The sequence below is a fragment of the Gymnodraco acuticeps genome, unplaced genomic scaffold (genome assembly GCF_902827175.1).
Source record: "Gymnodraco acuticeps unplaced genomic scaffold, fGymAcu1.1, whole genome shotgun sequence".
Lineage (NCBI taxonomy): Eukaryota > Metazoa > Chordata > Actinopteri > Perciformes > Bathydraconidae > Gymnodraco > Gymnodraco acuticeps.
In genome coordinates, this window is record NW_022990042.1 from 4,852,847 (window position 1) to 4,867,121 (window position 14,275).

The 14,275-nt window shown below is 41.0% G+C and overlaps 1 protein-coding gene across 1 annotated transcript; it reads right to left on the reverse strand.

The window, feature by feature from the left end:
* Window positions 1-1,279: 1,279 nt before the first annotated feature.
* LOC117545635 (protein zyg-11 homolog) lies at window positions 1,280-13,410 on the reverse strand. Its single transcript, XM_034215488.1, is given in 16 exon segments — window positions 1,280-3,615; window positions 4,018-4,115; window positions 4,904-4,956; window positions 5,042-5,125; window positions 5,127-5,243; window positions 5,741-5,788; window positions 5,892-6,053; window positions 6,741-6,791; window positions 7,000-7,099; window positions 7,307-7,371; window positions 8,022-8,063; window positions 8,065-8,199; window positions 8,663-8,803; window positions 8,982-9,772; window positions 10,611-10,776; window positions 13,219-13,410. Coding segments are annotated over 16 exon segments (2,238 nt in total). The 5' UTR covers window positions 13,222-13,410; the 3' UTR covers window positions 1,280-3,433.
* Window positions 13,411-14,275: the final 865 nt, after the last annotated feature.

Sequence of the window (14,275 nt, forward strand, 5' to 3'; positions counted from 1 at the left end):
ACAAACTGGGAACATCTAGCTTGCTCTAGCAAAAGGTTGTCAGAAATCTCACTCTTGGCAAGAAAACATATTTCCCAAAATGTAATGCTATTGTTTGAAGTTGAAATACAGTGGTTCTAATGGAGATATCGTTGTGCCTGAGAATGGATGTGTGTTCACTTCTCTGTTTCCCATCACTTACCAAACATGCTGAGGCAGTGGTCAGGATGAGCTTCAGGACAGAGATGAACTCAGCTGGTTGGGTCACATTAACATCACATCTCTGACTGTCAGCCAGTTTGGTGAATAAACAAGGACATTCACACAGCTACTGCAGAAGCTTTTGCAGGTGTGTTTCCTGCCTGTGGATGTTTGCATCATTGTGTGCATCTGCTGGGACGAAGGCAAACTGTAAAAGGCCCGCAGATTGGATATGTGACATGAAGTGAGAGCGGAACTAACGGACCATAATAGCCTTCTGAAACATAACCAAACACGCTCGTTCCCACAGACACACAAAATAGGATGAAAATCCTTTTGTCACAGAGCAGTGGTATTACTTACACCAAAGTTAGAAATATGGGACATATTTTTCAGACACTAGAGCTAGGGAAAAGGCAGCCTGGGTTTCAGTTATTGCAAGAAAATGTCATCATTAATCCCTGCCACATATGGATGACAGCATCAAATTACTGTCTGCCAAATCCAACCTCAAAAAGCTGGAACAGAAACTGCTGCAAGTTATTATTAAGTTAAAAATATTTCCTATGCTTACAATTTGTAAACATATCATGTATAATCTCCTGGTTTGGCCCACACTAAAGCACAGAAAGAGGGACAGGAAGTAGGGAAATTGCCTTATTTTCATGAAAGAATTTGCATTGGTTTTCTCCAGTTTTATTTCCCTCACCATGTCCATCATTATCATATTACATTATAACCAGAAATAATGTATGTTGCATACTGTATGTCAATTTTTTGGACTAGACATTGACACACTCTGCTAAAGCCTCCTCTGCAAAAGTGGCTATTGATTGATGATGAAGAGTAAGCCCCTGCATCCACTCCGCAAAGAGAAGGACACTCCTGTTGAAACAGCTGTTGCATTTCTACACACAGGCTCAGGGGCCTGCCAACTCTGTATCCTTCACCAGCAATAAAAGGTCATTTGAGAGACGATGTTATGTCCTTTTGTGCGTCACAATTGGTTTGTTTTTCTTCTTGCTTGACCTCTCTTCATGCTCTTTGAATGTATTTGTTTAAACTTTTGCTCTCTGGGTATTTAGAAGGGTAGCTGGTGTCTAATTAGCATCCAAGTCAAAGACATAGTCTTTATTGGGTCCTTGTTAGCTCACAGATACAGGTATAACAGCACAAATGCAAACTCCCCCCCCCCACATGTGAAAAAGCAAACACACAACTGAAATGCATTGTACGTTAGTGTATTCTGGGTGCCCAGACTGGTTCACGATTATGGTAATCCAATAGAGCTGTCTGCAAAAGTGAGATAACGAGATGCTTACTCACACTAAGCTCCAATTCAAAACAGCACAATGATATTTCAAACTGAGACAGGGATCTGCATATTGGTCCAGGGTATTTTTGCTCAAACTATCGTGGAGCATGAAAGGGTCTTTCATTTTCCTATGACTTACTTCACTCCTCTCATCTCGTTGTATCCCTCCAATGCTTTATTTAACTTGTGATATTTGTGTCCATAAATCCTATTTTGCACCTGTCAACATACCTATTTCTGTCTTTGCTTCTGCATTCTGAAATGAATTGTTTGACTTTTTAGGAGAGGTACTTATTTGCGTTGTTGCTCAATATTGATACCACTTTCATGTCTGTTTTCTAAATATGAAGCTACAGCAAGCGGATTAGCTTAGCATAAAGACATGAAACACATGAAAACAGCTATGGCTTATATTTTTATGTTGAGTCCATAGAAAATGCATTTAAAGAACGTATTTTAAACACCACATTGAACTTTTACAAGGTGTATGTATTCTGACATGCATTAATCCTTCTTTTGGGTCTAGTTTCAATGTATTCCTGTCATTAATATCATCCAGCTTTTTAATACAAATATATTGTATTTCTCTACTGAAAACAGTTGCTAGCATCCGAAAAATTATCTCCCCAAATTGTGTTTTCTGTAAAGATCAAACATGTTTATTTGTATGAGCTTTAATGCTAGTAATGCTAACCAGACTTTGTGAGCGCTTCAATTCTTTCCTCCAGTTATTTGATAGTCTTTCTTCCTGCCGCTTTCTCGTGTGTCACTTGATTATTTATGGACTCTTGAAACCACAAACCTAATAAGACAATGAACACCACTTTTATATTTTCTGTTCACCTCCTTACGTGATTCGTTTGCAGTATCAACATTAATTCGGCTGACTTTTATATTTTTGATCCAATTGGTAAATAGGCTATATTTACACCAAACACGGTGCACAGCTGAGACATTTTTGCAGGCACGAAACATACTACCAATAGAAATACATTGCTTTTTAAAAAAAGGGGGAAATCGTGTTGGTGAACACGAATCAATAGATTAAATGTCGTGACTATAACACGAAATGCAGTGAGACTGGGTTGCCTGGAAAGCAGTGGCATTTTCCCACACTTCTCTTGCCTTTGAACTTCTTACCGTAACACCACACCATGTTCATTATGGTGCGCATGACCTTTAACCCCCCAGGACTGCCTCTGTGACATTAATGGTGAAGCAGTGATTAAATGCTGACCCTGTATCAGTTTACGCCGTTTTTTTCTGTCTTATATAGCCTACCACTGGCAACAAGATGACTAACCTGGCTGAATCACAAGCACAAAATCCTCTAGGGGATTCAAAAATGTCAATTAAAGGGGATTTGACATTTTAACACTGTGGTACAACTCATATATTCACGGGAGGTTGTTAATTCACTTTTCAAAAGGATTTATTTATAGGGCAACTTAGAATAGACTCTGTAGATGCCTACAAGCGGTTCTGTCTTCCAGCTGTGTTATATAAAATAAAATAAATTCAGCATCTAGGATACCTAGATACCTTGTTTTCCAGCATGACTGCTTTATAGTGATGCACTCGGTACAGACAGATAAACAGGTGGCTTTAATATTTTGCTTGGAATCATGTTTGATTTTAAGTCTGATCATGTGCTGAGTAAATATTGTACAAACACAGAGCTTAGGGACAGAAAGCCCTGAAGCTACAGTACCAAAGCACCCCCTAGTGACAGGTGTGGGATTTTATGCAATATTACCAAACATATTAATTTCACGTATGTAAACACTTTATTCCTCGCAAAATAATTTAAAATTAAATTAGCATTTTAAATAAAGATTTTGACATAAATTACACTATTCTGACAGAAAAATTCCAATGTGATTCAATTCTTTATCTTCAACCTCAACAATAAATAAAATATATTATATTTCACTTTTGTCAAGAGTTTTGAGGCTCTGTGTGGTTCTTGGTGGACGCCGAGCCATTCTGCTGTTGATCCACCATGAGCAGGATGCTGTCTGACAGTTCTCTAATGTCGCTGTGTGTGTCGGGATGTGCAGCCAAAGCCCGCAGAAGTTCAGTCACACCCTCCTTCTCCATCATGCTCCTGTAATGTGAAGCTAGAGGATAGAGAGAAGACGTTAGCATAACATGTGAGAGGATTGGCAGATTGAGCACGCTTACACTCAAATATTAATACTCCGGAGAAGTCTGCATTCATCTATTGAATATTACATATGGTGCACATGTGTGGTATATTTAAATGATGAAATACAGTAAAGGGCAGCCACTATTTTAAACATTGTTTCATCTATAGATTATTTTCTAGTTTACAAGTAAAAAAATTCCACGACCAAGTTTCTCAAAGGTGATGTCTTATTATCATTGCAGCTCCAGTACTGTAACACATTATGTATGACACATGTATCTAAATATGCTGACCCCTATGAATCCACCCCTGTGAATCCCAGTTGTTAATCTCCCCCTAAATACCCCCTCAGAAGGGTGTTTGTGTGTCTTACTATTCTGACCGCAGACCAGATGTATGGCCCACACTGCCCACAGCTGCACCCCCGAGGGCTGCCAAGTCTGAAGCAGAGGGCAAAATGGACGGAACGACCTGAAATGTGGAAACAAGGAGACAAAGCACAGGGATAAAACCTTTTTTCTTTGTTTTGTTTTATGCTTTAATAACTGGAATGTTTATTTTCTTTGGCATCGATGGAAAGAGGGAATGTAAACTGAGGTGTCAGTCATAGAAATGTATTGTTAATAGATTTTAAAAGGCACTCTTGTGATGGTCTGTGTGGATTCCCTTCTAAAAAACCACTAAATCAGCAACCAAATGGAATGGCAGAGTGTGGAGAGAATGTAGGATGTCTTATTGATAGGAAACGACAACAAAAAGTGTTATGCAACATGTAGGTTGATGTTAAATAGAATAGACAGAATGAGGAGATTTAATAAAGGGAACTCCCTCCCCCTTGAAATCAGGACTGCTGACTGAAAAGCACTCAAAACACAGTCAGTTAGCTCTCTCCTCTTCCTTTTGTATTGATCAACCTTTGTTTATTTCGTTTTTTTATCTTCTTATTTTCACCCTGTTGTTCGACCGTTTTCTTTGTTTCCCCCCCACGGCCCCTCGTTCTATTGTAAAGCGTCCTTTGGTTTCTTGAAAGGCGCTATATAAATTGAAGTTATTATTATTATTTCACATTTGTATGTAGTGTCTCTACTGGGACATGTCTCCATGCTTTAATGTTGAAAAAGCTCTTTATTTTTCTCATACTGCCTGTGCTGCAGAACCTCTTTTCACCCTCTGTCTGAAACCAGAGCCCAGTCTGCTCTGATTGGCTAGCTGACGCATCCTTTAAAAACTCCACTTTTACAAAGCTTCTGTTTCGTTACCTGTAAGAGACCATTTCCCTCTCCAGTTGGTTCCATGTCATTATCGATTCATGCTGGAACAAAAGAAAATACACTTTTAAACAAGAGCCAAAGGGGAAATGTAGACTAGCACCTATAACGCTCCTCTCTCACACACACCAGCTGCTTCACGGTGTTGCTGTGGAGCTCGTCGCCCAGGGTCCAGGCCTCAGGTCTGGAGGCGAGCTGTGCCAGAGTCCCCCCCCGCAAAGTAACGGACCCCCACCTCCACCTCAGAGTCCTGCAGCAGGCTGAGGATGTGCTCCAGCAGGCCCTCCTCCATCAGGTCCCCCTGTAACCCCTCCACCTCGGCTATGTTGTTCTGCAACAGAGAGAGACAAACCATGACGGCAATTATAATATGTCAGATTGCCAACACATGGAGTTCATTTTAATCATATTTCTCAAATGATTTAAACATTTCTGAGCAATATGTAAATATTTGAAAGAACTCTGAAATTCAGCTGCTGCCTGATTATTACATCCTGAATGTGGGAACGATTGCAAAAAGCTGTAAACAACTTTTGGTTTATAACATGGAACATTTCTGCACTAAAAACAGAGATTCATGTTATACATTTTGTTGAGTTTTGTACTTACAATCATCCTAAAGGATGCAATACCACCACAAGATGTTGCACACACACACACACACACACACACACACACACACACACACACACACACACACACACACACACACACACCACACACACACACACACACACACACACACACACACACACACACACACACACACACACACACACACACACACACACACACACACACACACACCACACACACACACACTCTCACCAGAAGGCCAAGAACTTTCTGCTGAATGGAGGGTTCAGTGTAGTAAGTCTGGAACACAAAAAAAGGACAGCATGAAAAGATGTTGTGTGTGTCTGTGTGTAGGTGGGTGGGTGCATTCGAGCATTAACGTGTGTTTCTGGAGCCCTTGTACCTCAAGAACCTCCTCATACAGCCCCAGGCCCTGGCACTCGATAAAATTGCGAGCAGCGGTGGGCATCTCGTCCGTCAGGTTCCACAGAGCGCTGAGGGCGAACTTCAGAGTGGAGTCCACCACTCCCGCCATGGCTTTCTGCTGCACTATAGCCAGCAGCTGCTGTGGGATGGAGGAAATGAGCAGAGAAAACATGAGATGGAATGGAGCGGTAGAAAGAGACATTTAAAAGCTAAAAAGGGGAGAAAACAGAATGCTTTTGTAGAAATGGAGGCAACATCTTGTGGTGGTATTGACCTAAACAACATATCAACAAGTGGACATAAGTTTATAAACTAATCAAGATAAAAAGAGGATTATTAAGGGAACATTTTATTTGTGGTATTTCTCTAAATAAGAAACCATATGTATTATAACTTGGAAAAACACCAAAGTCAAAGAGAAGGTTTTTTTCTATTTCTTTCTTTAGATTTTTTAGATTTATGGATTGTTATTTAGTTATTCGATGTTTTTTTGTTTGAATTGTATCTCATTTCATTATGTATGCCCTGTAACCAACTAATATCTTAAAATGCAAATAAAAAAACAACAACAATATAAGCGAAAAATAAAGTATAGAGAGGCTTGATTACACACACACAAAGAGAATCAGAGTGGCGTAATTGAACAGTGGGGTAACGTCAAACCGTGAGTGCATGGAGCAATGAGGTGACAGTGAGCAAATGAGTACATGGCAGGTCATGGAAAATAGAGCGGGTGAGAAAGACAGAAAGGGGGAGACTAGAAATACACTCGTGCATATCAAGTGCTAAGCTGGGACCTTGTTAAAGTGCGCAAGTGTTAATATACCTTCATAATAAAGACATCCTTGCCGAGTTTAACCGTCTCCTCTGTGGACAACTGTAAATAAAACCAATCAATGAATTGAATTCTATATTTTCCTAAATGTCACAGTAGAACATATTTATCACACAGGGACTAAATGAAAGCTGGATGTTTGAACTATTTCTGCAGAAGTACAGGTGGTGGCTGAGCACAGGGCTCTTAACAGCTGCTATACTATTTCCCTGCAGCACACTAATGCACAGTAAGTGAGCAGTGTCTTGACCTTGGCCACCAGAATGGAGATGACAGCCACCGCCATCCTCTGAAGGGTGGGATCCTGGTGGCTTCGCAGCCAGTTAATCACCAGCGTGGCCGCAAAATACCTGAGCCATGATCACATTGTGGACATAAGGAGTATTACAAACATATGGGCAGACATTTGAGTTCAAGTCTTCATTTTTACATCTGGAGGAACTATTTCTTTTGGCAATTAGATTTCAAGACAAAATATACTTTAGCTGGAAAAACAATACAGTGCCATTCTTTGAGAGCGCTGATTATCTTGCGTAACTGTGGGCTCATGAACTAACTTGTCAAAAGGGATGTCCTGAAGGATGTAGTCACTGCAGAGCGCCAGCAGACAGTTCTTTTGCACCTGGAGGAAGGGAAACCACATGGGTGTAAGAAAATATGAAGGCATTATGAAGTAACTCAATACTGTCTGAAGGTTAAGGAATGGACAATCAATCCAAAATAAACCTCTATGCTGATGATACTATCATTTATATAGATGCTCCCTCCATGGTAAAGGATTTGCATAACTTCACACTGCAATTCAGTTATTACAAAACAACTATGCTAAGTTTAAAATGGGGTTTAAATGCTCAGGAAATTAAAGAGGCCCTGTTGTGCTTCTTGGGGTGTCCCGTTTCCTGTAGTGTGTTTTCCTAGGATAAGGGTTTTGAAGGATCTGGGGAAGGATGTATTGTTCTACGTTGCACCATGGGAATTGAAAATGAAGAGACATATCTAGAATCATATCCATTGATGTATTTAAGAAAATGATAAGGAATGTGTTGATAGAGGCGTATGATTGCTTTTTTGACAGAGGTATGGCTGCTATCAAAAAGGGTTGAAATGAAGGTTATAAAAAATAGGGAGTTGTAACAAAATGCTGCAAATCTAAGGTCACAATATGGTGAAGGGCAGTTACCTGGCAGCAAGAGAGACATACTTGGTACTGTTGTGAAACTACAAAATATGAAAATGGGCCTGTAATATGAAACACTGAGCATGTCCTCTGACCTGTTGGTGGCTGGGGAAGCTCTCCATGGCGATCAGCAGCTGGGGTGACGGTGGAGGTGAGCAGGCAGACAGGCATGGCCTCTGCCAGGTCCTGAGCGGTCAGATTAAAGACGCACGCTGTGGCCACCAGGTGGATGTGCAGGGAGGTGGGCTGGCTCTGCATCCCCTCTAGAACCAGCTACAGGAAACAAGGAGTGCATTACAACTCATGTGCTTCAGAGTCAGATGGAAAGGGCTGAATGTGGGGGGTGAGGCAGGGGGGCTTTTGACGTGTGCTCTTCATCGCCTTTGCAGCTAGAATTTGGGTGTCAGTTTTGTGGACAGTGATGGGACAGCGTGTCTCTCTGACCCTCCCACCTCTTAAAACTCACCCAGACAGCTGTGATGCTGCATTGTTCTATTTTACTAGACACAACCTCCTCTTTGCGAGCACGACTAAAATACAGTAATTACTACGTCAGGTCAGAGGACATCTTGACTTTAGCTGTACAGTTTGTTCCCATTTAGCTGAAAAGAACAGATGGAAAATACTAGCCTCTTTACAAAGGAGAATGAGGTAGAAAGACTTTCAAATTAAAATGTCTGTAAAAAGAAAATGATGCTTTGAAGACATTGTTCCAGCACAATGATATGCATAGTACCTTTAGCATGTCTGGCCGAGGTTTGTCAATGTCAGTGGTTAGATTGTAGAGGTGGAGGAGGGCCTCTCGTATGAAACACTCGCGGTCTCTGTACCTCCGCAGGGCCTCGCACACCTGGTTCTCATTTGCCTCTCCGGTTACCTGAACATACACAGCAGCACATCAGCATTTTAAAGAGAGACAGGAAATGCAGCAGGCATATACAAACAGCCTCAAGTCAAAGGATAATGAGAAACATATGCGAGACTCCAGCTTAAGTGTCTGCCCATAACATGCTCCGACGTCAACTCTATGACCGATGCTAGCACTAGCGCCTTACTTTTAAGTTTCTCTGTGAAGTCAGGATTTCACAGGAGCTAGCCCCGGTGGCTAGCAGGCCCAAGAACACCAGTCCACCTCTGGCCTCCACAAACGCTCTGACTGATGCTTCACTGGTCCTCTTCCGTCCAGAGATATCGAGGGATACAAGTGAAGGAAGGACCTGAGCACTCCCCTCCAGAAGCTGCCGCACCGTCTCCTCCCCGTCTTTCCCGTCACTGTCATCCACTGCAAAGTGGTCCTCTGAAAAGTCTAGATGCCTGAGGGTGTGAAGTTGACTGAGGACAGAGAGACACCTGAGAGGCGATATATCCAGCTGCTGCAGCTTGTGACCGATGAAAGATCTCAGCGTGTTCTTGCAACGGAGGAGTGCAGTAAGCTTCGACACAGCGCTGCAGGAGATGTCCAGGCTCTCCAGCTGAGGGAGAGAGCAGATATCCTCCAGGGCAGCATCAGTCAGGTCTGTGTTGGCCATGTTGAGTGTCCTCAAGCCCTGCAGGGAGCTGAAGCCAACTCCAACCTCCACCAGGGACTCCCAGTCCACATGTAGCCCAGTGAGGCACAACCTCCGCAGGCTTGATCTGCACTCCGGGTTGGAGGCCAGGCCCGAGACGATGTTAGCCCCTGTGAGGCCGCCGGAGGCCCAGGCGGCGTCTAGTTCCTGGAGCCTGTGAGGGCAGAGGGCCAGGCGGAAGGCTTCTGCAGACACCGTACAGCGGCGGATTGATGCTCTGCGCAGGCGGAGCTCTTTGCAGTTTTGGAAAATCCCAACAGTTGTGTCATTCAGTATCCCTTGTAGGAAAAAGTAGCATCAGTTCAGCCTCATTGGTGTTGATGGAATACACTTTTTCCATCATTTCAGCCTGGCATAGTACATTGTAAACTCATAAATCATATGATGATGGGGTGGCTTAAGGATATTGCTATTTTCAAAGTTGTTTGCCTGGAGAATCCAGAGGACATTTCTTTTTTGTTCTTCTTTTCTTTTAACATTAACAACAAACTAACTGACATTTAAAAAAATATATAAATATATTTCTCAATAATTGTATATATTTGATATTGGGATTCTTCTTTTTTGTAATAAAAATATCTCATTATAAACTTTAATAATAGTTCAAAATTACAAATAAATACTTAAAAATATAATTGTTCTCACTCAGTGCTCTGTTTTCTTCAAGTATGCATTATAATTTAAATTGAAAATGAGAAGAAGTCCCGGTTTCCACCGCAACAGACATTAATATAAATGTGTGTTTTGACAGACTTGACATTTACATACATTTCTAAAATCTTAATATAATATCAATAAGACTAAAAAATACGACATCCTCCAACTACTTGAAAAGACAGAAGATGAGTTATTTTGGTCACACAGCGGTCTGTTACATACCTGAAAGGCCGGAATGTGCTTTTCACAGTACATTAGGACTCAAATAAACTGCATGAATGGTGTTGGTAATAAAGTGTCATAGGACAAAAATGTCTCCAACTGAAGACCTAAGTGACATTTTGGTGAAGTAAGATCATTTCACCCTTTTTTACCACTTGTAACAGAACTTCTCTCCTTTCGTAGAAGCAGTTGTTGATATTGATGTTGTCAGATCCTTTTTCTATCCTCCTGACCTACCTTTAGTCGCCATATTGCGCAGTAACTGGTCTGCCATCTCCTGTGGAAACACCGGGGCCAAGCTGAGGCCCAGGGAGCCGTCTGCTCTCCTGCTGCACAGAGCCTCCAGGCTGCTGCACACCTGAGCCAAGCAGAGGTCACACAGGGCCTGGGGGCCGTCAGCATCCTGCAATGGAGCGGCGGGTGATCAGAAACTACTAGGTCATCACAAATCATTACAAAGGTATAGTGCAGTGACAAAATGCAGACAAATTACTGAAAAAACAAACATATTATATATTTTAAAAATATATTTAGGTGAAACCGTAATTTAAAAGTGGAGTTTTTAATACTACATCGTAAAGGGTGTAAAATATATATGTACAAATACTCCGATCAAACTCAAAACCCGATCCTGCCCCTCCCTCTCACTCTCTAAGTGAACGGTGACTATAAAAACTACACTGCGCATGCTCAGAGTATTGTCCTATTTAATGTGTGTGGCAAAAAAATAATGACCATAGGGGCATAGAGCTGCCATCCCCACCATACGTCATCTCACATCATTCAGAGCTGATTGGCTGTAAGTACGTGTGCCGCGAAAAGTGTGGTGTGTGTGAAGAGGAGACCAAAGGAGACGAGAGAGGCGTCCTAAAACCCGGAAGTAAGCTGCGCATGGCTTCCCTCGACAAAAAAGCAATCAGATTTCTCCATAGGATTTTAGAAAATAGCTCAAAATAAGATCTGTGGGAAACGTAGCTGTTAGATAAATGCACGTTTTGTTCAGCCGGATAATATCCACATGTCTACCCTAATTTTATAATTTTCGAATCATAAATCTATCGATTAGATTTATGATAGACTTTTGAAACTACAAGAAGATAAGGAGGACTTTTACAGAAAAGTAATAGAGATTTTTGTCCAGAAGGATAGGCAAATGGACTTCATCTTCAAGTCAAGGTAAGATCGCAATTTTATTGAAAATGGGATCTTACTAAGAGAGAACAATTCAATATTTAAATGATAAAATTACATTTTTTGGGTATCCTTTTGTTGAACTGTCTGTTTAAAATTAATCGAAGCATCAGACAAAAAAAGCTTTTGAAAATAATATTATATTTTGATTTAGGTCAAAATATAATATTTGTAAACCCGAAGTCAGTGCCAGTGCCTCACCAGCCATGAACCTCACTGCAGAAGCTATAGACATCTAAGTTTTTTGTGCCCCACCACTTTTGTAGGCAGGGCCGGCCCTCGGCATAGGCAGTATAGGCGAATGCTAAGGGCGCATCAACCCATAGGGGGCGCCAAAAATTGGGGGGAAAAAAAAAGTTAGAAATAAAAAAAAAATTTTTTATTTCATAACAACAACATTTCCCGATTTTGGATCAACAAAGTACATTTATTATCTTATAGTAACATAACTACGCCTATATTGCGTACAGCGCCCATAAACTATGGCACACACCCCCCCCCCCCCAAATCAAGTTGAACTGCCCCAGCCCCAGTAAAAACCAGAGGTTTATGTGAAATTGTTCTTTTTTTGAAATAATGGTTTTAGTGTGCAATTATAGGTTTTAATTTTGTATTTGTGTTAATTTAAAATAAATCAAACTCCTAAAAAACGTACACAGCTTCTGTGTGCTTTTATTAACATTGGAATTTACTGTGTAAGCGGCCGTGGGGGGAGAGCTTTGGAGAGCTCTCTCCTGAAAGACTGGGCGGCACTGAACCTCAGCTCAGTGAGGTAAAGGCACACCTTGATATGATCATTATAGTTATAAAAAAATAAGAGAATAGGTGAAAAACAGGTATAAAATACTATATGACAGTACAAAAAAGTTGTTATTAATAAACAAGAATACAGTTTGAAAGGTGAGTGATTTGTAAAATATCCATAAAGAAAAAGAAAATCTGCTTACAGTTCTGTTTCATCTGGGTGTTGAGAGATGTATCCATAGATTTCCTGATGTTGCTCTCAAAGTGCACCAGATTGATGCTTTTAACTTCAATATTAAAAAAAAAAAAAGTCTTCCCGGGGGTGCATGCCCCCGGACCCCCCTAGAAGAGGTGAGGTCCCCCCCCCCCCCCCCGCACTTAAATCATGTTCAAATGGATAGGAAACTAAATACAGTTACAGTCTTTCTGTTTTGGTGGTCATGCCACAACCGTGCACTCGCGAGTCATAGTAAGTGTCAGTGTCTGCATTTGGGGGGGGGGGGGGGGGCGCCAGCTAAAACCTTGCCTAGGGCAGCAAATTGGTCAGGGCCGGCCCTGTTTGTAGGCTACATATAAAAACGCCACTGGTTACTGTACATTAAAAACAATTGTGAAGGACATTTTTGCCCTGACAGTTGTCTCTCAGACTTCTTTCTTAGGGGATCAACAGATCCACACTGACACAGGATCTCTAACGCTGTCGGAGTCTAATTTTATCCGCAACACTACACAAGTAAAGCCCATTTAAACCACCTAATCCTGCCGGTCTCTGTAGGGCACAGTGGACAAAAGCAATATGTTCCCACGGGGCGGTATATGGGCTAAAAACGTTTGTCAACGGCACATTCGGTTCACAACAGTAACGTTGTCAACATATAACAGCAGGGGACGGGGTCAAACCCAAACTCACCATGGTTGAGAAGAAAACAGTCGACAGGAAACTTAAAACAATTATTATAATAATTACGGTAACACGACGTTCAGCAACATTTTAAATTAAAGGACGTCTTTATGCACATTTCTTTCAATTCGACGAAAGTTATTAAATCTTCTGTTTTGTTTACAGTCGCTGCTGCTGTCCGCCGAGTACACTACCAACTGTCACAAGTTGACCTGCTCCTATTGGTCAATACGCGTGACGTCACCGGGCTCTTCTTCTTCTTCTACTTCTACTTCTTCTTCTTGAGGGGCTTGTTTCAGGATATGTTAGCGTGTGTTTTCATTCGTGCTAATACAGTTTTAATCAGTATTTACTTGACTCTTAACTGTATGTATATATATATATCTATATATGTGAACATGTACAAAGAAGTTCTTTGTACATGTTCACAGACATTGGTGGAATGTAACTCAGTACATACTCAAGTACTGTACTTAATCTCAGGTAAACTTCTTCATTTGGCCTTTTTACGTATGCTATGCTGACATCATCAACACCATCCTAGAGGCAGCATAGCCTACTTTATACTTATCTGACAGCGTTAGTTACTTATTTATTGTTTAGCTAGCAATTTGTCATACCCTTTCTGTCCTGTGAAAACAATCTATCTCCAGATTTGGTGATATATAATTGTAGTTTCTCAAATAAACAAAAATATTTAGAGTTCCTTTATGAGTTGGGAACCTTGTCCCACTTTTTAAATAAAATAAACTATTGAAAACCCTCTTGGATTAGCTGAAAAATGCATCGTCACTAAGCCAAAAACATGGGCTGTTTTCTGAGAAATTGGACTTTATAAAGTTAATACATGATTCTCTCAAGACAGCAACAATACAAATGATGACTTTAGCTAAAAACACCCGCAGTATAGCAGTAATGTCATTCCAAAAACATCATACATTTGGAAAACACACTGGGACCTTTTTTTCTGTAATAAGTAGGCCTACTTCTACATTTAATACTTAAAACACATTTTTCTCAAGTGATGTTCTGAATGCAGGACTTTTACTTCTGTCTGAATATTTCT